Below are 27,448 nucleotides of genomic sequence, written 5' to 3' on the forward strand. Positions count from 1 at the left end.
CTACTACTACTAATAATAATGATCATAATTATCATAATAATTATATTAAAAATAATAATCTATTTTTGTCAATGGATAGAATAATGCTCATAGTGGTATACATGCATTAAGTCGGTTGGACTGCATATGTGACGTATTCATTGTCCTATCAAGCTAAAGATTACAAATCCCTATTCATTTTGCTCCAGGACTTGAAACAAAGACCCTTCCCACCCCCCCCGCCCCTCAAAGGCAAATTCACACACATGCACCTTCTTCCGACCACCACTAGACGCCTCCTCGCCTGCTCCGTGGTGGAGCTCTGCAGGACCGGATCTTGAGTCCCGCCCTCCAGCAGGTTAGGAGGCGGAGCTTTGGAAGGACTGTGGAGAGGAGAGGCGCAGAGCGAGCGATTTTTTTTTATGCTGTACGGCTCAACTACACGAGGCGAACTAGACATGAAGTAGAGCGGAGACAAGAGCAATGAGAGCGGCGGGGGGGCAGCAGAAGGACAAGACGAGGCTTTGACGCGGACAATCGTCTTCTCGTCCGCCGCACGGATACCGTGGAGCTTTGGCACGGAGCCCCGCCGATGTGCGCACCAGCCGATTTAACGCACCAAAGAGGGCAGAGACTTGAAAGAGCTGAAAAGGCTTTATCGCACAAGTAGGTCGTTTTGATGTCTTTTGTTGTTGTGGGGAGACTCGGTTTGGGGGTTTGTGGGTAGCTACGAAGGCTAACACGGGAGAAGTACGCTAGCTAGGTGGGTGAAAGGCAGTGCCCGATGCTGTAGTGTCGTGGGCTTTTTTGCCGCTGTTACGCCGCAGTGGATGTGTGTGTGAGAGAGAGAGAGATGGTGTGTGTTTGCGTGGACTACCGTGTGTGTGTGTGTGCATGAGATGGTCGTCTACGTGCAAAGTTGCTCGGTACGCCGCACGTAGACAACCGCGGTTGCCTATCGGACTCTGGTGATCAAAATACACCATCCCCGGAAAGAGAGAGTTAGTTGATTTTTATCTCTTCTTCTTGCTTGGAGGCACTAAAACATGTCATTTGAAAGAGCTTTGGAATAAAAACGACATTATATAATTGTCACAAAATAAACGAAACCGGCTACTGTGCGCCGGTTTCTCTTTCTTCTCGCTTCATTGAGCTCATTATCTATTTTTTTTTAAGTTCTCCACGTCATAAGCCTCGTTGTTCCAGTCATAGTCACTTTCTTCAGGTGTTAATATCAGGTTTCATTTCAGCACATAGACAGCGCAGACTCTTTCCAGGAAAGGAAAGAGAACTGAATTCTATTAATCATTGAATAAAAACCAAATGAGTGACTTCATGCTGGGAAAACATTAAAGGATCATAGATGTTACCTTTAATGACTACCTCTGTATCTCTTCTTTCCCCCCCATCAGGACTGTTGAGAGTTACGCAGGCAACATGGCTAAAACTTTGCACATTCTGCAGAAATCCACAGACGGTGTACCGACTGGGATCTCCCTGGATGTGAGCTTAAATGTGGACGAAGGGGAGGATTTCACGGAACAGTCGATAGTAGGACTCTCAGATAAAATACCTCTGGTGAAACCGTATTTCAAAAAGAAACAGAGGAAATTAGATGCCAAATGCCTTCACCGAGCCTTGGAGGAGCCCATTTTGACTACTCTACTCAGCAGCGACATACCGGGGGATGGTGTGTTTGTGCCGCGGAGCCAGGCTGGACGCACCCCAGGGAAGTTGTGTGCGGCGGCGGCAGCGGCCAAACAGAACTGCATGGGTCCAGTATGTGGTTTGAAAGACTCGCCGGCTGCTGACGACACTGCATCGGGGACTGCGGTATTGATGCCTGCAGGCGGTGATGTGGAGATGGCTGATACTACTGCGGAGCTGGAGGAGACGGAGCGGCGAGGGGAGCGACCCAAGACCGGCCTCAGGGCTTCGGGGAGCCAGTTGACAATAACGTCTACCAGCAGGGATGTTCCTCCGATAGTTCCACCACAAGGTTCGCACCAGGAGGGTGCCATCAAAAGTAATGACCTCCAAGCCCCCGCTGTTAAAGACTGCACTGCCCTCCAGGACACCCACCCCCTACTCTTGCAACCCCCTCAACCTGATAAAGGAGAGCTTTTTCAGGATAAAAGTGAAGAGGCTTCCTTGGACCTAGTCTTTGAACTGCTCACCCAGCTTCAGTATCACACACACCAGTCAGATTCGGTGGACATTTGTGTGGATTTCCTCCAAGGACAATGTGTTTATGGTAGTGACTGTGCCCACCACCACACTGTCCTGCCCTATCACTGGCAGATCCACAGGAGTGACACTCAAGTGTGGCAAAGCATCGCTGATGAATCCCAGGAACAGTTGGAGAGATTGTACTGCAACCCGGACAATGACAAAGTCAGGCTGAAGTATCAGTAAGTACCACCCCCACTGCTTATTGTTTACTGTAACACGCCTTTCTCTTTGTTTATGCCCTTAACACCCCCCCCCCCTACTAAAACTTCCATTTTGTGTACATTTTTGCATAAAACCTATAAAAATAATGGCTAGATATTCTTGCAAGAATTTGCCATTCGGAATAATAATAATATTAATAATAATCTGTAAAATCTAAGTGGTTAGCACGCAGACCTCACAGCTAGGAGACCAGGGTTCAATTCCACCCTCGGCCATCTCTGTGTGGAGTTTGCATGTTCTCCCTGTGCATGCGTGGGTTTTCTCCGGGTACTCCGGTTTCCTCCCACATTCCAAAAACATGCTAGGTTAATTAGCGACTACAATTTGTCCATAGGTATGAATGTGAGTGTGAATGGTTGTTTGTCTATATGTGCCCTGTGATTGGCTGGCGACCAGTCCAGGGTGTACCCCGCCTCTCGCCCAAAGACAGCTGGGATAGGCTCCAGCACCACCGCGACCCTCATGAGGAAAAGCTGTAGAAAATGAATGAATGAATGAATGAATGAATGAAATACAGGGCCAAATTTTGTATCAAGTCTCATGCCCCATTCTGTAGCAGTTTAGCTTAGGAAGTGTTCAAATGCTCACATTGCTGTCTATTCCCCATGTGTAGAATAGCATTTTTACAAGCCTATGTCAGCATAGGTACTCCCTATATGCAAATAATATCTAAATACAATAAGGCATATACTACACATGGATGACAATAGATGTCTATAATGTGATTAGTTCTACGGTGTTCTCCAAAGGCTACTGAGCTGTGAATGGACAAGTTCCAATGTCATGGCGACAATAGCGCAGTAAGATGATATGCTGCATGTGGACGATAAGCGACTTCTCGTTGAAAACGTTACACTTCTCCCTTTTTCTGTGTCGCCATTGCTGACAAACTGAAAGCTTTGACACCGCTCCTGAAGTGTGTGAGCGTACGGTGGTGGTGGCGGCACAGATGAGCGGTAGCGAGGTCAAACTTGTTTTTTTTAGGTAATAATACCATGTGTGAAAGCAATTATTATCCACTCTAGGCGTGTTTTCTTATTGTCTGTACAAGTAATATACCATCTGACCTGCTATCTTAAACTCCGTGATTCATTTCCTGTATTTGCCAGCCCAAGTCAGCTCTCTGCTTGGCTGCAGCTGTGTCCTAAGCAGACTTTAGAGCACTCATGGCAGGGAGTAGTGAACTTCTGTGACCCCCCTGTGCGGTCACTGACACAGCCGCACTTGGCAGCTTCTATCCCTCGCTCGGTCATAGACATGCACACAATAGTGTATACACTTACACACCCCACACGCACGCGCGACGCTCGGCACGCAGATGCTCACACGAATCAGATGAGAGAAGCTCAGCGGCTCGCAGCTCTCACACGCACACTGTTTAGCAGACAGAGATAAACCTCTCTTTCACTCTGCTCTCACACGCCCACAAAGATACACTCACACATACACACACGCACACACACACATATGCAAGCACTTGGCAAACTCTGGTGGGGTGACATAAAGGAGCATGCTGTTTCCTGCGGAACTGAACTGTATGCATGCATAGTCACACACAATAAGAACAAGCACGGTGACCTTGTTCTAAGTAGAAAAAGTACCCCAAAGACGCTGTTTACACAACCTGTGTATTTACGCATCAATACAATATTTAACATATTAAGCATTTGTTAAATTAATAGCTTGCCGACATCTTTTTAAAGGTAATTTTTGGTACAACTCGTGTTTGTTTTGTTATCCACATATATATTTCACTATCTATAATCCAAATCAGTGATTGGGTTTGTAAGCATGGTTTAGCTGGATTCCATTCCCAAAAAAATCTAAGCAAAACAAAAATAAATATCACATGACAAGGCTCTCTGTATTGGTCAACAGATGGCAGCTGGGATAGGCTCCAGCATACCCGTGACTGGGGATGCCGCGATCCAATCACATGATAAATAGGGCTTAATCACGTGATTTCAGACTTGATCGGAATCGGACGTTATCTCCCGATCGGGACTTTGCTGTACAGTATATAGTTAGCCTGAATGCTAATGTTAGCATAAATAAAAACACTGAACACAATGAGTACAATATAACACACACAGCTCTTAATAATGAAATTAAAACCTCACCTTTATGGATTCCCGTGATGGAACATGGGATATTTAGCACACAGAATTATGTTACACAGAACAAACTTTTAATTCATGTTTTTTCAGTGTCGAACAGTGCGTGTAACACAGCTAGTTAAACAGTAGCCTACCAGAAAAGTCGTTTGCTGTCCTCATCCTCCTCCTAGGAACTCATTCCACTAAAGTCGTCCTCTTCTCAACTGAACTTCGTCACAAATTAGCTCTTCAGTTTGAGTTGTTTTCTTGATCATGCAGTAGTCAAACTTTCGAAACCTGTTGATGATAGTGTAGCATCTGAGGTGTAGGAAAAAAACTCACTTGTACCCTTACCATCAATGTAGCCTCTAAAATCAGTCTTTGGCAAGACAAAAACTCACAAACTTGTCCAACTTGTCCATTATGTTAAGCGAAAAAGCCAAGTTGTTAATTTGCAAATTGGATCAGTTCAAAATTGGAACTCTTTCTCACCACAATTAAACCACACCGAGTGTGTCTCAGACATACACCAAACACAGGGCAGATTGGTTTGGTCCAAACTGAAGTTGGATTTACCGTAATTGTGATCAAACAAAGCACACCAAGGATTAACTAACCAAAGAGTGCTTGCAACAACAATTTGGATTGTTCAGTTTAAACTTTAGCGCCAAAGATGACAATATAAAAGCAAATTTACCCATTAACCTTGGAAAGTTCAGTTACTGTTCAGTCAACTTCAATGCCCGTAAGTTCCCCTAAGGAGAGTCTTCGTGATATTCGTTCATAATTTACAGAAACCTTTGAGCCACCGTGTGCTTTTTGTTTTTTATGAAATGCATGGCGGCTCAACTTTCACGTGTATGCACAACGATTGATGTCAGTTGTTGACTTTAACTGAAACTCTATGCAAAATACTCCTCAAACAGGATGTGCACCTGGTGATGTCAAAGCAAATTTGGCTGCGAGTCTCTTCCACTCTCATTCAGTCAGACAGGCTCATCTGGCTCCGGTGACAGAAACTGAGCACGCTTACATCGCTGTTAAAATGTGTGTTACATTTTTTTCATCACTTCTCATTGTGGTTCATTTCTTTCCATGTGTTTGTGTTTGTCGCAAGAACCAAATGTGTATTTGTATTTTTTTTTTTTTTTTAGTATAACAGCCAAATTTGAAACCGACTTCTGCAGCCCTGACCTGACCCCCTAAACAAGTTTGACTGTTGGTAGACTGAAAACTTAACACTCAAGTGAAAAACATTCATTCCAACAGCACATGACCTCTCACTGAAGAATGACATACCACTCTCGGGTTCACCAGGTTAGCAAGTTTGGCTTGTTTTAGACATTGACTGGCTGTAAAATAACATGCAAGATCTGGATTTTTCCAAATGAAGAAAGAAAATTCAAGATTTAATATTCTGCATTATTCACTTTGCTCCTCCACTCATTTTGACTGATCCTATAGTTAAAATAAATAAAAATAAATAGATGGACAAAATTGCATCTCCGCTTCAGAGATGAGAGGTGATCTATGCATTCATTCATTTTCTACAGCTTTTTCCTCACAAGGGTCGCGGGGGTGCTGGAGCCTATCCCAGCTGTCTTCGGGCGAGAGGCGGGGTACACCTTGGACTGGTCGCCAGCCAGGGCACATATAGACAAACAACCATTCACACTCACATTCATACCTATGGACAATTTGGAGTCGCCAATCAACCTAGCATGTTTTTGGAATGTGGGAGGAAACCGGAGTACCCGGAGAAAACCCACGCATGCACGGGGAGAACATGCAAACTCCACACAGAGATGGCAGAGGGTGGAATTGAACCCTGGTCTCCTAGCTGTGAGGTCTGCATGCTAACCACTAGACCGCCGTGCCGCCTGTGATCTATGCAAATAGTGTTAAAGTTTTACTGGACTTGATCATGAGGGTTCATCGTGGTTCTGGTCCATTCAGCTTATTGCTGGGCTGAATCTCTTTGATACTGTTCTTCAGTCGGCCTATTCATGATGATCACTGTGGTTACCGCAGGACAATGATAAGATCGATTACCAGTTAAAGAGCAGCAGATGACTTAACAAGCTTGTTGTTATAGCAACACAAGCCTATTTCACTCTCAACCATGTGAAGCTCATGAGTTTCTGGTTCTTATTACGTGCAGTAAAGCCTGGGTGTAAGTGTGTGTTCTGTGCTGCACTGTTCCCATGTGTGAATAATCCGTAGCACAGGTTAATCCCATCCATATGATAAGAATGAATGAGGGGTCTACTTAATCCGCCTTCGCCATGAAGTCAGCAGTGAGGGGGGAATGTTGCAATCATCACTTCTAAAAGTGGGTCTGTAATAATCCTCATCAGTTCGTTGGCTGTACTGTACTGCCACGTGTGTGTGTGTGTGTGTGTGTGAGAGAGAGAAAATGAAAATAAAATAAACCAACACATCAGTACTTTTATTTCCATGATTTCGACATAGCATGCAAGTTTAGCCTGAACAGGAAAACAGGACGTCTCATTCAGACATTCAACAATCAAGCCAATTTCCTGCAATATTTGTGTAGTAAGGGCGTATTTTCAGACATAAAAGACTTCTGGCAATTTTTTGCTTAACCTCATGACAAAGTGTGTGTATGTGTGTGTGCGTGTGTGTCTCCTAGGGTGTGTTCTTGTGTGTTTGCAGGCAAGTGAGAGATTGCGATAGGTCGGCGATAAAAGCCCTGCTTGTCATTAACTGACATAAAGAGTCACCGACCACGAAGGGCAACGTGACCTGAGACTACACTGTGTGTGTGTGTGTGTGTTATCGTTTATATGAAATTATGGTTGATATTTAGATAGTTTAGTGTCCTGACATTAAAAGAAAAATCAATATGGTCTTATCTATGAGCACATCTTCTCTGCTGTGTTTGTGTGTAAACATGATGTGTTTGTTGATGTGTGTTAAACCGGTGACTTAACGTGGTATATTAACATATAATGTATATATAGACATAGACATAGACTTTCTTTATTGTCATTGCACAATAACACAGCAGTGAAATTGCCAACGAAATGTTGTTGCCTGGCTCCTGTGTAATAATAAATAATAAATAATAATGTGGAGAATAAATAGATGACATCAAATATGAACGATGTACAGCGTAAACAGTAATTTTATATTTTATTTTTTATATTTTTTACAAATAATTTAAATTTTGTATACATACAATTTTATATTTAATTTAATATTATATTATTTTTTATTATATATTATGGATATATATTTTATATATTTTATATTATATATAATATTTAATATTAATATTTAATAACATATTATATACATACAATATTGTATACATACTATATCAATTTGTACCATAGGAAATAATGCATATCCAATCATGGTGGTGGAGATAGTTTCACATTGGACATTGGATATTTGGCTCTGTAGCTACAGCGGTAGTTCCCCCTCACTGTAGCCGGACTTCTCTGTCTTTGTGCGCTGATTGTTTCGACCAAGGACCTTCAATAAATTACGATTGTGTTGAGGAAAGTTTGTGTAAAAAAAAAAAACGTCCTAAAAAGTCCTATATTCTAAATCACACAACAATTTTCCACAGTATTTTCCGTGCCCATTTTTTCCAATTTTATCTTTTTTTGGATGGACTTTTGTTGGATTTTTTGTTACAAAAGCCAAACAATACTTTTGGACATGCTGTATAATAAAGTAAAACGTTTATTAGGTTCAGCCACAACTCCATTCCCCAAACTCTCTTCCTGTTTACATTTTAGTGTAAACAAAGCGATCTCTCACAAGATTTGCTCAGGCATATTTTTTTTTAATGTGTGATTAAACCAAGGAGGAAACGGACCAAACCAGTTCACAAACAATGGTTTCACTCTAGAACATGTCAACAAAAGTTGTGAAAGCATCTGAAACTTGTCAGTTAGAATGTTGGCTCAAACCAAGACTATATATATATTTTTTATCATATACAAACAGTATATACTGCAGTCTGCCTTCATTCCTGTGATAACCTTTTAAAACCGCCAGACCTTGGGTACCGGGGACATCTGTTATCGTAAATTGCTGTTTGACCACCTCTCCTTCCTCACGTGCTTTCAATCTCGAAAGGGATGCCTGACACATGATACTATTTTCATTATCTCACTCTTCTCAACTTTGACTCCGCATCTAAGTGGTGTTCCCTCCTCTCTCTGTCAGCTGCTGAAGCTGATTACATTGTGAATGTGCCTCTTATGTCTCTCATGTACCATCAGGGGCAGGTTTTAGACTCTGAAAAGCCCTGAGAACTGAAAGACAGGACACAGTGAACCATGATCTTAATGTTCTGGTGCAGTGCAGAACAGGGAGACAATCTCACGGGTACAATCCAGTGCATGCAGGAGACACATGTGTGCATTTCTTTCAATTTGCTGTGTTTTTACAACCTAAAGCGCTTAAAAAGCAGACTGGCATAAAACCTCTGGAAAGGCTAAAAAGTCATCATTTAAATGACCAGACACCATTGTGTGTAGAAAAATATGACACTTGTATGCTGTTAGCTGGGAAGCCATCTGTGCAGAAGCTGTCGGTCTAATATAACTAATATATATTATTATTTATATACGTATATTATATAATATAATTATATTATTTAAAAAAATATATTATATTATATTAAATTATATATTATATAAACATTATATTATATTACAGGGCTCTACGTTAAAAACCAAAATGACTTGCCCATGGGGAATCCTTAAGGTGAGAACTACTTGCCCGAACTTGCCCCATGTAAAGTGAAAAGACTGCCATAATGATATCATATATGAATATATGCTGATAATTCATCAGATAATAGTACTGATGCATTGTATTTGGAGGAATGTCTGAAAATTTGTGTAGATGTATGTTAACATGGCAAGCCATGCTACCTTACACATGGTAGTCGTAGTAAGCAGTGATATTTATAAGTTGTGCACCACAATGAAACATTTGACACATTTGTGTACTAGTAAAGTGTTTTTAATCCAGAAAAAAATGCTCAATGGTCAAACAATAATTTGTGAAGCAAAGGTGAGAAAAATACACAGAGAAATGAAACCGCTAGATTTTGTAGCTTGTGCAAAATCAGCACTTGGTATTGGATCTAATGGGTGGTGTTTCATTGTGACCACTTCAAATTGTCACAGCAATGTGATTCACTCACCTGTGCCATCATTTGATTTGCTGCCGCTAATAAAATACTTGTTTAGGAGGCACTGCTTCATCACTTTTTGCTCTTTTCCTTCACAAGTTGTTGAAGAATTAGACGATGTTGACAGGGACGCCATGATAGATGTTTTCCTAGTAAAACGATCGCTGATTGGTTGATCGCGAACAAGAACGGGTGTGGGTAAAACGCGGATTGTGGATTACGGACCGCGGTCTAAATAAACGATTCTGATTGGTCCATTTCAAGATTTGCAAGGATTGGTTTGCAAATTACCACCGGAATTACGCAGTCCGTGTTTTACCAACACCCAACAAGAACCGCTTTAAAAAAAACTCTTGGCAGTATGGCATGCTAAAGTGTACTTGCCCGACGGGAATATTAATGATTGGATTTACTTGCCCCGATTTTGTTTTAACTTGCCCCGGGCCATCGGTACAACGTTATTGTCGAGCCCTGTATTATATTATATTATATTATATTATATTATATTATATTATATTATATTATATTATATTATATTATATTATATTATATTATATTATATTATATTATATTATATTATATTATATTATATTATATTATATTATATTATATTATATTATATTATATAGCTTTAATATAATACTTTAATAGAACTTTTTACAGCCCTGTTGTGATGTTGGTAATGTTGCAAAACACTGTGTTAAATATGTTGGTTTTTCCATGTATATTTTATGCAATCTATCGACTTGTTGTTGTATACTTACTCCTGAGTAACACAATATATACATTCATTCATTCATTTTCTACCGCTTATCCTCACAAGGGTTGCAGGGGTGCTGGAGCCTATCCCAGCTGTCTTCGGGCGAGAGGCGGGCTACACCCTGGACTGGTGGCCAGCCAATCACAGGGCACATATAGACAAACAACCATTCACACTCATATTCATTCGCCAACTAACCTAGCATGTTTTTGGAATGTGGGAGGAAACCGAAGTACCCGGAGAAAACCCACGCATGCACGGGGAGAACATGCAAACTCCACACAGAGATGGCCGAGGGTGGAATTGAACCCTGGTTTCCTAGCTGTGAGGTCTGCGTGCTAACCACTAGACCACCGTGCCGCCCATCTGATTTTCAATATATTTTAATTCATTTGTGAATACAAATTACATTTTGGTGTGAAAATCCGGCTGACTCAAACTACTACTAAAAAAATATGACTTCTAGGTCTGCACGGTGGTCGAGTGGTTAGCGCACAGGCCACATGTGCACAGGTGGGTTTTCACCGGGTACTCCGTTTTTTCTCACATTCCAAAAACAAGCATGCTTGTCCAGGGTGTACCCCGCCTCTCGCCCGAAGACAGCTGGGATAGGCTCCAGCACCCCCGCGACCCTCGTGAGAATAAGCGGTAGAAAATGAATGAATGAATAATATGACTTCTATAACTTTAATTTCTTGTGTGTGTAAACATTTTAGTCTCCCTTTGACTTCCTCTTCTTTGCTTGTGAATTGAATGGCACTAGCAGTTGCATCCCCAGCCCTAATATTCATTGATATAGTTTAAATAACGCTGTCCTTTTGAAGAACTGTCAGTTACTCTTGTTTACGTTCCTTTCCATAGAAAATGAAGTAACATAGATGAAGTTAGATGGTATGTGTCGGCACTTGGCTTGTTAAAACAGAATAACTTGTTGTGACCGTGTTTTGACTCATTGCCCTCCCGCAAACAAGATGTCTGTACGTGTTTGGGCATTGCCAATGGAGACATTTGCCAAAAAAACAGACATACTAAAACATGTTTTCATCCGTCATTTAGGTGCTCTGTGCTAACAAAACCTGGAAGAACATTTATTGTGTTAAATCAAAAGGTAGATAGGTATGATAAATTGTGGTCATCACTGCTCATTCCCATGCTCCACCCTTCCATAAGACAATAGAAGTTGGTTATTTGTTGTTGATCGGATATGACGATGCAACTTTTTTTTTTGATCAGAGGAACTTGGATACCTAAATAAGATGATTAACATGACATCAAGCTTAAAGAAGCCTTCGTCAGCAGATCTAATCGACTTTTTTTTTTTTTTTTACCCAGGCATGACTATATGAGATTTGCGTGTGTGTACACGACTTTGTCTAAAGAATGTGTGTGAGTGAGCGCTCTACTTTTTTTTTTTTTTGCGCTTGTCTGTTACGTTCACAATAGCATGACTGATGCTGGTATGCGGGTCCTTGTATGTACGTGTAGCCGTGAGAAAATGGAAAATGTGTGTGTGTTTATATGTGAGGTTATCGGCCATTTTGACAATGTCATTAGTTTTTTTACTTTTTTTTTACTTGTTTTTTTGCTGGGAAAAAGCTAGTTCTTTTTCCGGAGACAACCCCGCCCGTAGTGTTATGACTGCACATTCACACCCATCAGCTGCTTTTGCAGGTTTGGCTATTTTTTTCATAGTCTTCTCATCTTTAGCATGTCTTTGTTGATTTTTTACTTAACAAACTATTTAGTTTTCCCTTCACTGTTTTGTTCCCCGAAGTGTAGTTCCCTCACAAAGCACCCTACCCTATGTGCATTTTTTATTGCTGCTAAATAACCCTCCATGGGGCCATAGAAAGGTGTGAGTGCGAACAATTTCACAACATTAATATTAAGTTACATCCATTTGTCATGTATTCCTATATGCCATTGTTTTCTACATGTAAAACTATATTTATTGTCTATAAAACAGATTTGTTTTGGTGAACGGTGGACTGGATTAATTGGATTTACATTTCCTTGGTTTTCATATGTTTAGGTTTTCGTCTGACCTTTTGGAACAAATTAATAGCGAGAACCAAGGTGCCACTGTGTTTGATTAATTTCCCTGTAATAGCTTAAGCTGTGCCCAATGCCCTTTTGATTGACCTCCATGTCCCAAGCACCTCGTTTGAGTGCACTTAATTTAACCGGTGGAATTTTATTTTTAGACCAGCACAAACCAGCCGGGGAGCGAGGAACGGAAGAGCTTAGTGAAAAGGCTATGGAAATCACGGGGTGACCTCTCTGTTGTTCAGATATGTGAGGACAACATGGATGAAGGGGGAACAGAAAAGCGGTGAGGCGCAAGGATGTCTGTAAATACCCCGAAGTTCACTTTGCTTTCTAATGATTCAAATCCGAAAATGTCATTATTTAAGAAAATATACAGTTATACCCCAAGTGTCTCTGGGGAGGGGTCACACAGCTGCATAAAATTGTACTTTACATTCTGTTATCTTTTATTTTTTATGCAACTGGATCTTTTTCTCTTCTCTGTTTCATCATTCGATTTTGCTCGTCACAAAACATTCCGTAATTACTGGAATGTGGCTACAAGTTTTGCATGAATGTTTCAATATATTCTCTGACTTCGCCTCTGCATGTGTGCAGTCAATTCACTCTAGTTTTACTTCCTCTTGCAGAGAGATTCAGTCACATGATGACTAAGCAGCAGCAGACTGCAAATACACTTTTGATGCAGTCTGTTTAGAATTGTGTGCTGGGTGGACTCAGCATCTTGCTTTGTCATGCTTTTGACTGCTTGGAAAATGTACGTTTTGTCATGCAAGTATAAAGCAGTAGGTTGCTACTTTGTTGTAGTAGTAGTTATTTTTGGTGCAGTAACAAATGTGTACACTATGTATCTTTTTTTAAATACAATTCTAGACAAGCATGCCAACCTCCTAATGTCAAAACAATCCCCATTAAAAGTCTCCCAATGCTGGACTATGCATGCCAGGCGAGTATGACACTTTGTATAGCAACCCTATGTGCAGTCCTTTGGGCGAAACTGCCTTTGGACTGCCTGTTTGTTGTCTTAAATAATGCAATGACGTTGAACACAGTAGCAGTACAGTAAATATACTTTGCTGAAAACAAATTAAACTGGCGTGTTTTAGCGTTTCAACAGGAACATGGGTTTTATTGTTTTTAGAAGCTCCAGTTTCATACACGTTTTCACATATTTGCATATGTATTTGCATTTTGTGACTGTAAATCTGAAAAATTACCTTTTTTGTGAACTTCTTTGAACAATTTTGCCAGGTTTTTTTTATTTTATCCACACAAACACAGACACACACACACACACAGCTTTTGCTCTTTACATACTTCCAGACGGACACACAATCACTAGGGACATTTCTGTCAATTAGTTTCCCGGGCAACAAAATCAATGAGCCCATTAACCTTGAACAGGATGTGTGTGTGTGTGGATTTTGTGTTTATTTTGGCCATGTGAGTATTTGACATAGTTGATGTGTTTCTGTGTGTCTTGAATACAGAGTGTGTGTTGTGTTGTGTGTGTGTGTGTGTGTGTGTGTATGTCTGCCCCCATGTCTAGCTTTGCTGACTGTAGCATAGCGTGCCAATATATAATGCCCATATTTATGCGAGTGTTATGTCTGACCCAGAAACACTATTTGCCAGAGGCCATATGGGGGGGGGGGGGACTCGCGTAGAGAAGCTGTCACCCCACCCAAACACACACATGCACAGACAATGCAGGTTTGACCCCTCTGTTTGAGACAGTGTAGGTTAACAGAGGTCATTCACACAATACCGTTTTCTTTTTTATGCTATTTCTTTAACCATTAGCAAATATTTATTGTTTAGATTTGACATCTTTCTTGTGTTACATGAAAAATAAGTATCTGAACCTTTTGGAATTACTCACATTTCTGCATAAAATCACCATCAAATGTGATTTGATCTTTGTCAAAATCACACAGATGAAAAAAACAGTGTCTGCTTTAAATGAAACCACCCAAACATTTATAGGTTTTCATATTTTAATGAGGATAGCATGCAAACAATGACAGATTTGATTCACATTTGATGGTGATTTTATGCAGAAATTCCAAAAAATTCAGAAACTTATTCATACCACTGTATACTGTACTTAACAATGGCACTTTTATTTAGTTTGTTGAAGGTACCCTGTTGCTTTGTTGATTTAATATGCCGCTACATCATGAGTTTTTTGATCAAACGACACAACCCGCGTCATTACAGGCTGAATGTGATGTTTCCATTATGGTGTTCATATTTTTCTCAGTTGCAATGTGTAAGTCATGTCAGTCCAGACTGACTCACTGCCTGAGTAATTAGAGGTCTGGTCAACTTGCTCCAGGACACCAGGGTTAATGTGGCTGCTTCATAAACTGTGACCAATTTACAACAGAGCTGCATGCCCTGTGAATGCAAATTACCGGGATTTGAGTTTAATAACGTCTTCATTTTCCACCGTGTGCTTTCAGCGGGTCAGTGTTTTCCCTGGACTTTGGAGCCATGCGGGTTGGTGACCTGAAGTTTGACCGCGTTCGCCGGCTGACCACTCCTCCCAGTCCATTCCCCGTGCCAGGGACAAACTCAGGCCCCGCCCCCAGCTGTCACACAGTGTGGAAGTACTACTGCAGAGACAACTTTGGCTGGAGGGAATACTCTGAGGTGAGGTCAGGCACAGGCAACCAATGGAATGGAATCAATACTGTCATCTGAATTAACACACACACTCCAAGAAAACCATCATCATGCATTTGCATTTTTTCCACAAACAAATTAGCAATGATGGACTCTTGACTCGTGATGTATTATGAATCAAAATGATCTTTTTTTTCCTGTCCATCTCTCCCCTCTCTTTAACAGCCTGTGGTCAAGCTCATTGAAAAGGCAACTGTAAGGGGTCTCAAGGAGGTGCGATTCATTACGCTCCAGAACCAGTACATCCTGAACATCAGGGAGGGCTTCCAGCAGAATGCCATGTTTGGCTTCAGGCGTCAGATCAAAAAGCGACCCATGTTCATGTCGCCGGTGATGCTCGCACCCCTTTTAGAGTAAGTATAACATTAGATTGGTTAGCACTTGGTGGCACGGCGGTCGAGTGGTTAGCGCGCAGACCTCACATCTCTGTGTGGAGTTTGCATGTTCTCCCCGTGCATGCGTGGGTTTTCTCCGGGTACTCCGGTTTCCTCCCACATTCCAAAAACATGCTAGGTTAATTGGCGACTCCAAATTGTCCATAGGTATGAATGTGAGTGTGAATGGTTGTTTGCCCTGTTGTGTCCTGTGATTGGCTGGCGACCAGTCCAGGGTGTACCCCGTCTCTCGCCCAAAGACAGCTGGGATAGGCTCCAGCGACCTTCGTGAGGCAAAAGCGGTAGAAATGAATGATTGAATGAATGATTAACAGAAAGAGACAGAAAATAGGTTACAAGACCATCAGCAAGATGCTTGGTGAGAAAGATTTGAAAATAGAAGTAATACAAGGTGCGATTAAATGTGATTAATCATGAGTTAACATGGAGAAAATGTGATTAATCACAATTGTGAGGAAGTGGTAGAAAATGAATGAATGAATGAACCTGAATGGCTTATATACATTAATGCAGTTAAATAGTGAGCCACATGAAAGACAAAGACAGCTGGGATAGGCTCCAGCGACCCTCGTGAGGAAAAAGCATTAGAAATGAATGAATGAATGGTTAGCACTATTATGTGGACACATTTGTGAGGGATCTTGTTTCTTTTCGGATGTTGGAATAGCATGTTTAGAGCCAAGTGAGCATAGAGCAGTTAGAGGAAAAAAAATAGTATAATGAGACAAGAACAGACAAACACTGAGGAACGTCAACTCCTACAGTATGGCGTATGAAAAAAAAAAAACACAAGAGTGACAATCTGTGTCCATTTTCTTTGCACCATTGAGATGACCCCGCCCTGCTTGCTCACTGATACTCCAGAAGAATGTGATACCAGATTCAAAACAAGTGTCATCTCACCTCATTTACAGAGTTTTTCAATTCCCAGGCAGAGCGCCAGTCTTCTGTCCCCGTCCCACACGGAGCAAACTAAGAACGAGCTGTTCGTACAAGACCTGGCAGTCATAAAAAGGAGAAAATGTAGGAGTGTCGGAGATGGAGGAAGAGAGATGATGATGATGAGACGGTGGAAGCAGAGTACAGAGAGGGACTGAGAGTGAGAGTGGGAGTGGGAGAGAGAGAGAGAGGAGCCCAGCCAAGAAAGTGGAAGATGGAGGGCGTTAAATAGTTTCCAGACCGGGTGAATGGAGTGTGAAACGTGACTGTGAGAAGCCGGGATTTGGGACGAGTGATTTTGTTCCTGAGAGGTTCCCAGTGAATGCTCCGTCCTTGCTTTTTAGTGTCCAAAACAAGTGTGTGTGTGTGTGAGGAACAGTGTGTGAAAAGCTTAAAGGTGGAGGTCATTAGTTTGATTGACACTCCTTTCCCTCAGTTTCAGTGGGTCACTCTCTTCTTATCTGTTCATTTCTCAATTGCTTAGTGTCATCTCTTCAAAGCCCCGTAGGGATGGAGATGTCGATTGTGGAGAGATGGAGACCAGACAGACAGGATGAGAAAAACTGTCACATTGGCTCAGAATCACACTGATCAAAGCCTCTTGACAACGTGTGCACATTCTTATGGCTGATAGCACCCGCTGCATTTTACACAGGGAAGGCGAGAACTTGACAAAGCGTTGTTGAGGACTCACATGACATACAAAAAAATCACTTTTCTGACAACATAACCGCTTGTGTAGTGTTCTTATAACCACACAACTGTCATTTTCATAACAATGAAGCCGAGATTAGGAAGTGACAATCAGCTGGCCTTCTGACATCAACCGCATGTCAAGAGATTGAGGTTTTGGATAGTACTTTACATGTCGACATTTCTCCGGTGTTTGGACTTTCTACTCGGACGAATGGTTAGCGAGCAGGCCACACAGCTAGGAGACCCAAGTTCGATTCCACCATCGGACATCTCTGTATGGAGTTTGGGTTTTCTCCGGGTACTCCAGTTTCCTCCCACATTCCAAAAACATGCTAGGTTAATTAGCATTCCATAATTCCATAACTCCATTCCATAATTCCTCATGGCGTCTGTACTGAGTAATGGATGATTCCTCACCGTTTGGTTTCCACACTCAAAGTTGGTCACCACTTATTTTTATCTTCTTTCACAGTCTCTTTCCTATTTTTTTCAGCCATTTTAGTGCAGTGGTGTGTCCAAAGTGCAGCCCGGGGGCCAATTTTAGGGGCCAACCACTGCATATTCTTTAATAACGAATGAATTGATTAGTTAATTATTTTGAAATGGACTGCACGGCAACCAAGTGGCTAGCCTCACAGCTCGGAGACCCGAGTTCAATTCCACCCTCGGAGTTTGCATGTTCTCCCTGTGCACTTTCCCGGGTACTCCGGTTTCTTCCCACATTCCAAAAACATGCTAGGTTAATTGGCGACTCCAAATTGTCCATAGGTATGAATGTGAGTGTGAATGGTTGTTTGCCTAAATGTGTCCTGTGATTGGCTGGCAACCCCGCCTCTTGCACAAAGACAGCTGGGATAGGCTCCAGCACCCTTGTGAGCTTTGTGAGGATAAGCGGTAGAATGATTGGAATATCTGCCAAGAAATGTTTGGTTCAGGTTATAAACACGTACTACACGAAATTAAAAAATCTGTCTTCAATCCCACTTCTTCGCTCTCTTTCTTTTTAGGACTTTGGGTGGCCTCTCTTCATCTCCACTGTCCTGTTCTTCCTCCTCTTCCACGTCCACCGTCTCATTGATGGATCTCTCAGCATCGGATCCTCTCTCTCCGACGACAACCAACCTGCCCACCCTTTTCCCCGAGACGTGGTTGCCCATGGCGATGAGCCAGGACTTTCTGCAGGTGCCTATGTCCCGTGACGACCGCAGCTACAGGACCGTATACAGCTTGTTCCACAAGACAGTATCAGAGACAAAGTTTAGGATAATCAAGATCCTTCGAGTGCAGAACCCTTTCCTTTGGGAGAAGTACAAGAGGTGAGTGAGGCTTCCTTCCTTGTACAAATGACGTAGTATTGGATGCATGGAAACATTATGTAACAAGGTGAAGAGCATGTTTATAGTGGGGTATGGGTACCACGCTGTAAAGACAGGAATAACACAACTGTGAGGAAAATATGAGAGGAGACTTAAACTAAAGCACACCACTAATGTTATGATAATGGATAATAATATATCATAATAATGCAGTCTTTCCTTTAATATGTAATTTTTCATGCCGTACAGTTGTGGGATTCCTATTTCTGACATAATTTCTCTCTGAAATTTCTAATAAGGGCATATCTTATCTTATAGGCAGTTTGTACTGTCAAACATTGGCAGCATTTCTTGAAATGATGGCTTTTCAACTGTATTAAAGAGGAGCAGTTCTTTTGCGATGAATTTGCGCCTCAATTTGTAATTACTTTGCCGACCAAACGTGTCAGCGAATGTTGATAGTGAGGACGAAGGGTCTGCATCTCGATTTTCTTTTCCAGATGTGATTAATTTACTATAATTGTGTGTTTTTTTTAAAATTATTATGACTTAATTCTCTGAAAAAGTGCAGTTTTTAACCAGGGCTGTCAAACGTAATGCATTAATGACGCGTTAACGAAATTTTCCTTTAACAGCGGTTATTTTTTTGATGTAACGTGCACTCCTGTATTGTTTTAAATTATGGCTCGTAGTTCGGAAATTGATATCCTTTCCAAAAATGTTGTTGTAATTATCGTTGTAGTTGCACATCGAATTGAAAACATCTTTCTATCTGTGATTAAATGTGATTAATTCTGAGTTAACTCTGGACAAAAATTTATCAATCGTGATCAAATGTTTTAATCGATTGACAGCCTTACTTTTTACACAACATTAGAACTATTTAAGATCTTGAACTACATTGAATCAAAACATCTTTCTATATGTGATTAAATGTGGTTAATTTTGAGTTAACGATGGACAAAAATTGATCAATCGTGATCAAATGTTTTCATAGATTGACAGCCTTACTTTTTTCACAACATTAGAACTATTTTAAGACCTTGAACTACATTGAATCAAAACATCTTTCTATATGTGATTAAATGTGATTAATTTTGAGTTAACTGTGGAAAAAAGTGATTAATCACAATCAATTGTTTTAATCGATTGACAGCCCTACTTTTTACACAACATGAGAACTATTTTAAGACCTTGACTTCACTATTATAATTGGGATTTTTTTTCTCTATCCTCAGGATTTTCCCTTCTACAGTACATAGGCCCCAATACTCTTTTGTAGATTAGTTTACAAACACAAGTGTTTCCTTCTAATGAATGAGAAAATCTCACCAAAGCAATCCCGCTTTGCCTGAGTAACCTCTCTAGTGTTAATTGGCTGAAATTATGCAATCAAAGATTGGGTATTCTTTAGGATATAAACACAAACAGATGCTTTGTTGTAGCCATGTGTGATATACATGGTATCACATCATTCCTCTGAAAAGAATAAAATCAAATGCAACATTTTTTTTGTCTTTTTTTTGCTGAGTTTGTGAGCATTTCACACTCAGCTGCATTCAAACAGAGACGCGATTGCATGTCGAGGGATGTGAAACGTGGTGAGGGGAAGAGGAAGAAATTAAGGGTGCAAATAGAGCAAATGAAACCAGCCTGGTGGAGCTTCGTGAGAACGAGTTAGCGTTGGTGTGTGAATAAAGCGGCTGGAGTGATGTTTGGGCAATGGTGATGTTCCTGTTGTGAGCACAGTGGGCAAACCGCTGTGGTCGGAGCAGGGCGGGTCATGGCAGCTGTGACACACACACAAACACACACACACACACAGACTGGTACTGCAAGGGTTTCACAATGACTGACATTGTGTCATTCTGAAAGCAATGCTCTATTGTGAACAGAACTTGATTACTTCCCACACTCTTATTTTAACAAAGAAAGCGTGCATGTTTGTTTGCTTTTCTACATAAATTTGCCATCAGGCCGTCCACGCGTTTGCGTGAAAGGGAAGTCGACTCTGCCACGCCGAGAGGCATCCCAACTCTTAAAATGACATGGTAGCAAATTGAAGGGTATGTGTGTGTTTGTGTGAGCGTGCGCCTGCTTGGATGCGTGCCGCGGCCGTCTGAGTCGGGTCACAAGCCGCGGGTTCATGAGAGGTCATGCCTGGGTCACCGCCAAGCTGGCTTTCGCTTGTGCATGCCTGATTGATCGGCTCACATCAAATGAGTTGCGTGCGCGTGTTGCTGAAGAAAAAGGATTAGCCACAACGGTCTTAACGGTTTTAGCGCAAACAAGTTTGTGATCACATTTTTGATACGCAGCAACTTGGAGCTTTTCATGAACTGAAATCTAATGTTATGTTCTCCCAACAGGAAGAAGGAGTACATGTCCCGGCGTATGTCCGAGATGGACCGGCTGCTGAGCGAGCGTCACCTCTTCCACGGCACCTCAGCAGATGTGGTGGAAGGCATCTGCAAGCACAACTTTGATCCGCGTGTCTGCGGCAAACACGCCACCATGTTTGGACAGGGCTCCTACTTTGCCCGCAAGGCTGTCTACTCACACAATTTCTCCAAACGCTCGCCCAAAGGAGTTCACTGCATGTTCTTGGCCAAAGTTCTCACTGGCAGGTGTGTATGCATCGTATGCAACGGCTGGTCGCATCGATAAAAAATGGTAATAAGACGTGAAGCTGCAGTCTGCAGGGTCTCTTCATGGGTTCGTCTTTTAAAGCAATTGTTGCCTTTTAGAATGAAGGTCACCAAAATATGTACGAATTTTACAAGCATATTTTTCTCATAAATTTTGGTTGAATTCTAAATTGTAAGACCTCAGAGACAACAATACAGTTTGGAAAGCTGCACATTTCAATGTGGCACAAACATCCGTGCGACGTATGAAACTTATCTGAACTAATACAATCAGTGAAACTGTGAACTGATCATTCAGCATGCTAGTTGCGGTGTGATATCAAAAGTGACCTATTATGCTCATTTTCTGCACTTTGTATTGAATTGTGGACTCCTATAGAGCAGCGACACACAATAACCCGCACAGAAAGCTTTCTAGAGCTTCCAGATTCGGCACTGTTTCCATGAAAACAGCCTGTTTAATTTACGTCCCACAAGATTTCTCATGCAATCTTGATACCTACTGTGTTAACAATAGTTTTTATGTGATAAACAAAGACTTAACATCATTCAGTTGCCCGAGTCATCAGAAATGATCCTGATGTAGGTCTGTAAGAACCCTGCATATACTAAATTCATACACCCTGGACTGGTCGCCAGCCAATCACAGGGCACATATAGACAAACAACCATTCACACTCACATTCATACCTATGGACAATTTGGAGTCGCTAATTAACCTAGCATGTATATATACATATACTAAATGAACTAAACAATTACAATGGTGGAATACAGCCACTCTTTTTCTATATAATATATTGATATATCTCTCTATATACCATATATATACAATGAAAACACTACACTGGAAGTCGTTCAGTGCTGGTTTCCTTAATGTAATCATATTCATAACCCCAGAGACAGGCATAAAGACTTATGGTCTGTTTGTGGTTCTTCAGAGCGGGTAAACAAAGCGGTGCTCTTGCCTTGGCTCATCATGTATACATTCGGTGTACATTGGCTTCATGTTCTTATATGAACCCACATGCTCAGATGCTTTTATTACTCAAGCTTCCTTAAGCACACAAAAGAGCAGCAGCCTTGTAATCATTAAATTTAGACGAGTCTCTTCTAGATGGTAAATTATTCCGTAAGCCTTTCAGACAGACTAAAAAGAACGTGATGCAAAAAAAAAAAAACATGTGTTTTAATTGTGTACATTAAGTAAACATACAACGTTTCTCTCTTTGGTTGCAGGTTTACTGTAGGGAACCCTTCAATGCGGCGACCGCCCCCTATCAACCCCCGAGATCCCTCCAGTGACCTTTATGACTCCTGTGTGGACAACTGGGTGGACCCCCAGATCTACGTTATCTTCAACGATGACCAGAGCTACCCTTATTTTATCATCCATTACGAGGAGGTACCCAGCACTGTTGCCCTCTGAGCCCACCTCACTTGTTAATCTGCTCAGGCGGGGGGCGGTGGGTGGAGTTTGCGGCTTGGAAAAAAAATCAGCACAGCTGTGACTTTTTCATGTTTGAAACCTCACCTAAAAAGGTTAAAACGAAGATATTTGCAAATGATGCTATTATAAACTGGATTCAAATGGACTAGATTGCAAGACCCAGACCGGATTCAACTGGAAAAAACTGGACCATTGAAGGACAACATCTGTGTCACTCACTCAGTATGTTTACATGCACAGGAGACACATGCAAACACCTTCATTCAAATTGGATTGGGAATCTAATTATTCCTGCATGTTTACTCTTGGATTCATTGGAAATAGCATTTGGAGTTTTGCAAATGATCAATCGTGACTAGAAATCACGTCTTTACTGTCTCAATCCACCAGAGTTAAACAATACTGGTGCAAAAAAAAAATTAATTGTGCCTCTGGTTACCCTAATGAACGTCAAATGTTAAATGTTTTGAATAAAGCGCATCCACAAGTACAGCAATTTATTCAACTCACTTTGTCATTCATACCTATGGACTTTGAGAATTTGGGGATTTTTTTTAAGCTATTAACCAGTAACAACACGCGACTTCATTGGCTAATTCAGGGCTCCAGATGACCTTTTTTTTTTTATTTAGGGACGTACAAGGTAATCGACTTGCATAATAAACATTGACCTTGCCTCTCATTTTCACTGTATTACTGATAAATAGTATTAACTCCAATGCCACCCTCTTTTCACACACGTTTGTCTGCTTTCAAATTTGGTTGAAATAAAATGTACATCAAAAGTACCCAGGAAATATACAATACAAGTATTAATCCAAGCTTAAAATAAAAAAAAAAAAACAATGTAAAAATTTGTCCTTAATACATTGCATCCAAGCAAAGCATTCATTGGTGCCTGCGGGGTGCTGCGATGACGTCAGCATCCCTTAGTGTTTCACAAACATTTCTAACCCTTCATTTGACCCGAAAGCTTACCTCATTTGCACATTACTGTCAACTGTCAAAATCAGAGCGGAGAGAGTAAGATTATTAAGTCACACCAGTTAGCATGTATCCCGTGCTAACCTGATAGCCACTTGTGGCTTCCATGTGGGAAAATAACGAGTTGCAAATGTACCAGATTGCTTGCTTGCTTGCTTTAAAGACAAAACGTCACCAAAAAAAGTCACATTTGGAGTGAAACTGGGCGTACGGAAGAAAGTGTGAGCCAGGCAAAATGTGTAAACAAAAATGGTAGCTTGAAATGAGAGCGTTCACACATCGGCATCGATAGGCTTGGACTGTGATATGTTTTACACGGTGCGTACTTTGTGAATGAGCATCCTTTTATCTGGTCACACAAGTGCCAGTAGATGAAAAAACGACTTGCGATGTCTCATTTTATTCGCAAAATGCAACCAATTAGTCCGGATCTGGAGTCCTGTAATTGAGCTAAAAGAGCATTGTTGCCTCCCAGTGTTGTCGAAGCAGTATCACCAAAGATGGCATTTAAATCGGGAACGAGAAGTATCTACTGTATGTTTGTAATGTATGCATGTGAACGTACTGAGTGTTCAGAGGTGGCTGGCAATAGTCGTCTTTAACTGTGTTTACTTAACGAAAAAGATACTTTCTATTGAAGAAAATCCAATTTGTGTCCCCCTTACCTTTTTTGACTTGGCTGTATATGAGTACAAATCCACTGCAGGTGACATTTTGGTTGGCTTCTAGGACTTCAGAATTTCATAGGAAGCAGCAACCAACCAACAAATTAAAAAAAAAAAGGCTTCCACATAACTCGAAAAAGAAATCCCTCGTGTGTTTTTCAAGTCTACGTGCTATGTGTTTTTATTTAGTGGACATCAATCTCGTGACCTCTTCAAACCAGACAGGAGTTTTTGTGAGACTTTTCCAAAATGGACATCAACGTACTGTAAGCCTTCAAGGCAGAGGACTCCTACGAAGCTAGAACTGTTCTTGCTTGGCCTTGTTTGCCTTGGCGTCCCACACCACTTTCTTTGCTTTCCAAAAAGTGGGACTTGTGTACAGTTTTTGATGCTGAGGCTGCAACAATGAATACCCCCAATGAATACATCTCTCTCCCTCTCGAGCTCTCGAAGTGCTCTTGCTAAGAGACACGTTTGATTGAGACAAACTGTACACACCTTCTTTGTTTATATTTGAACTTGTGTGCCTTTTGTTCATAAAAAATGTTTATTTATGTTAGTTTAATGTAACATTGATTGAATAAAAAATGGAAAAGGAAAGAGAATGCGACCGTGTGGTTATTCTAGTAGGAATAGATCATTCAGTCAACATAGGAAATGGGAAATCAAAGCATTTTTCCTTATAAAAAAGGTGGAAATTAATGATCAATTAAGCAAATATTTGTAAATTAATTCATTCATTTTCTATCGCTTATCCTCAGAAGGGTCACGGGGGTGCTGGAGCCTATCCCAGCTATCTTCGGGCGAGAGGCAGGGTACACCCTGGACTGTTGGCCAGCCAATCACAGAGCACATATAGACATCCATTCACACTCACATTCATACCTATGGACAATTTGGAGTGACTGATTAACCTAGCATGTTTTTGGAATGTCGGAGGAAACCGGAGTATCCGGAGAAAACCCACAAATGCATGAGGAAAACATGCAAACAAGAGTGGAATCAAACTCACGCTAACCACTCGACCGCCGTGCAGCCCCATAAAATGTTATATGTTGCATAATAATAACAGTCCTGTGATTGGCTGGTGATCAGTCCAGGGTGTACCTTGCTGACTCTCACCTGAAATCAGATGGGATAGGCTCCAGCATATACCACAGCGACCCTAATGAGGATAAGCGGCATAAAAAATGGGTGGAATTGAACCCGGCTCTCCTAGCTGTGAGGTCTGCACGCTAATATTTGTAAATTCATTCATTCATTCATTTTCCACCGCTTTTCCTCACGAGGGTCGCGGGGGGCGCTGGAGCCCATCACAGCTGTCCTCGGGCGAGAGGCAGGGTACACCCCGGACTGGTCGCCAGCCAATCACAAGGCACATATAGACAAACAACCATTCACACTCACATTCATACCTATGGACAATTTGGAGTCGCCAATTAACCTAGCATGTTTTTGGAATGTGGGAGGAAACCGGAGTACCCGGAGAAAACCCACGCATGCACGGGGAGAACATGCAAACTCCACACAGAGATGGCCGAGGGTGGAATTGAACCCTGGTCTCCTAGCTGTGAGGTCTGCGCGCTAACCACTAGACCACCATATTTGTAAATATCGACAAAAAAATTGTCGATATTCACACACTGCCATATTATGACATTATGTTTTCGTTTTTTTCCACTCTACCCTCATTCCAGGGATCTTTACTGCAAAATATAATTGTGTTGAGGAAAAGAAGTCATCATGACCTTTCACCTCATTTCCTCCACATCTTTGTAAAAGTCCTCTTTTGTTTGTCCCTCAGCTCCACTCGCTTCTTGGCCTCCGGTCACTGTCATGTGAGACTGTCGTGCTGAGCTTCACTTTTTTGGTGGGGGGGTAGGGGGGCGTTGGTGGTGGTGGGGGGGTTTAGGGAGCAGGAGTTATTTTGCTCTCTTCGTGCCTCCTCGCTGGGCTGCGTGCCTGTCTGCTCCTCTCGTGTGCATGCAAGCTTGCTCAGGTTGCCCTCTGTTTGCCCCCATCTCTCTCTCTCTCTCTCTCTCTCTCTCTCTCTCGCTCATCTCCCAGTCTGTCTCTCTCTCTCTCTCTCTCTCTCTCTGCCTAACCCCTCCCGTGCTTAATCCGCCCCCACCGCTCCAATCTCCCTTCCCAACCTGCCCCCTCTCGTCAGCTCTTAACAGCTTAAAACTCCTTTTGCCCTCTCAACCAAATGATTCTACCCCTTCTCTGTATCTCTTTTAGTGGCTGCCTCCCTGTGAGTCATGCAGCGGGCACTGGCTGGGTTTGTTTGCCTCAATGCCCTCCAGGAATTGCTGCTGGCGCACAGAAAGCACTACTTTGTAGACCTGCTGGCTGAGGTTAGCAGAGCAGGAGAAGATGTGCAAGGAGGGAATCGGCGATAATGGTGATGCTCCAAGTGGAGGTGGACCGAATATGACAGAATAAGATAAGACGTTTATAGTGAAGTTTGGAGTTAGTCAAATGAGTTGTGATGTGTGATGTTTTAGGAAGTGACACTTTAACGTTTTGTCTAATGTTTAGAGCCGAGGTGGACCAGGTTTCAGGCTCAAGGGTTGCTTTTGGTTGTAAAAGTGAAAAGGCTGTGTTGTTCAACCGATCTTGGTTAAATTTTACGACGTCCTCTCGTCAGTCTCCTACAGGCGTGTACCAAATTTTTAAAAAGGAAAAAAAATGGTTGAAATGAAATGTACATCAAAAGGTACCTAGGAAATATACAATACAAGTATGAATTTGAGTTTAAAATTGAAAAAAAATTTTTTTTTAATGCTGCGATGATGTCAGCATCCCTTTGGGCTCTAGGCCAGTGGTTCACAAACATTAATAATAATAATAATACAATAATATACAAGTAGAACATTTTGTAACATTGTCTTATTGTTGTATGAGCAACAAGTGGTTTGTTTTGGAAATATTACCTACTTTGGGCTGCATGTGTGGGTATATTTGCTTTGATTTACAAGTGTCCCTGAATGCAGCAGCAACTTGTGTCCGATGAGTTATGTGATGCACATGAATGCACCATTTTAGAAAAAGCTAGAGCAGCACTGACAGCACTAGTTTGCTAGTTTTGATCCTGCTTGTTGAGTATGACGTGACAATTATCTGACTGGAATCTTTCCATGGTGTCCC

General features: G+C 41.6%; 1 protein-coding gene across 1 annotated transcript; it reads left to right on the plus strand.

Annotated features, from left to right (window-relative positions):
- Positions 1-314: 314 nt before the first annotated feature.
- Positions 315-24,912, plus strand: tiparp (TCDD-inducible poly(ADP-ribose) polymerase). Its single transcript, XM_058080227.1, has 7 exons — positions 315-645; positions 1,392-2,390; positions 14,983-15,172; positions 15,371-15,558; positions 18,243-18,551; positions 20,921-21,178; positions 22,439-24,912. The coding sequence occupies exons 1-7, from the start codon at positions 572-574 to the stop codon at positions 22,626-22,628; spliced, it is 2,208 nt and encodes a 735-aa protein (XP_057936210.1). The 5' UTR covers positions 315-571; the 3' UTR covers positions 22,629-24,912.
- Positions 24,913-27,448: the final 2,536 nt, after the last annotated feature.

This window comes from Doryrhamphus excisus, chromosome 8, assembly GCF_030265055.1.
Source record: "Doryrhamphus excisus isolate RoL2022-K1 chromosome 8, RoL_Dexc_1.0, whole genome shotgun sequence".
Taxonomy (NCBI): domain Eukaryota; kingdom Metazoa; phylum Chordata; class Actinopteri; order Syngnathiformes; family Syngnathidae; genus Doryrhamphus; species Doryrhamphus excisus.

What these genes read in the sequence shown, in the direction of transcription:
- tiparp (XM_058080227.1), top strand. Translation starts at nt 572, where the DNA reads ATGTGCGCACCAGCCGATTTAACGCACCAAAGAGGGCAGAGACTTGAA. An exon ending in CTTTGGGAGAAGTACAAGAG is followed by an intron (nt 18,552 to 20,920) that starts GTGAGTGAGGCT and finishes TTCTCCCAACAG; the next exon opens with GAAGAAGGAGTACATGTCCC. An exon ending in GCCAAAGTTCTCACTGGCAG is followed by an intron (nt 21,179 to 22,438) that starts GTGTGTATGCAT and finishes CTTTGGTTGCAG; the next exon opens with GTTTACTGTAGGGAACCCTT.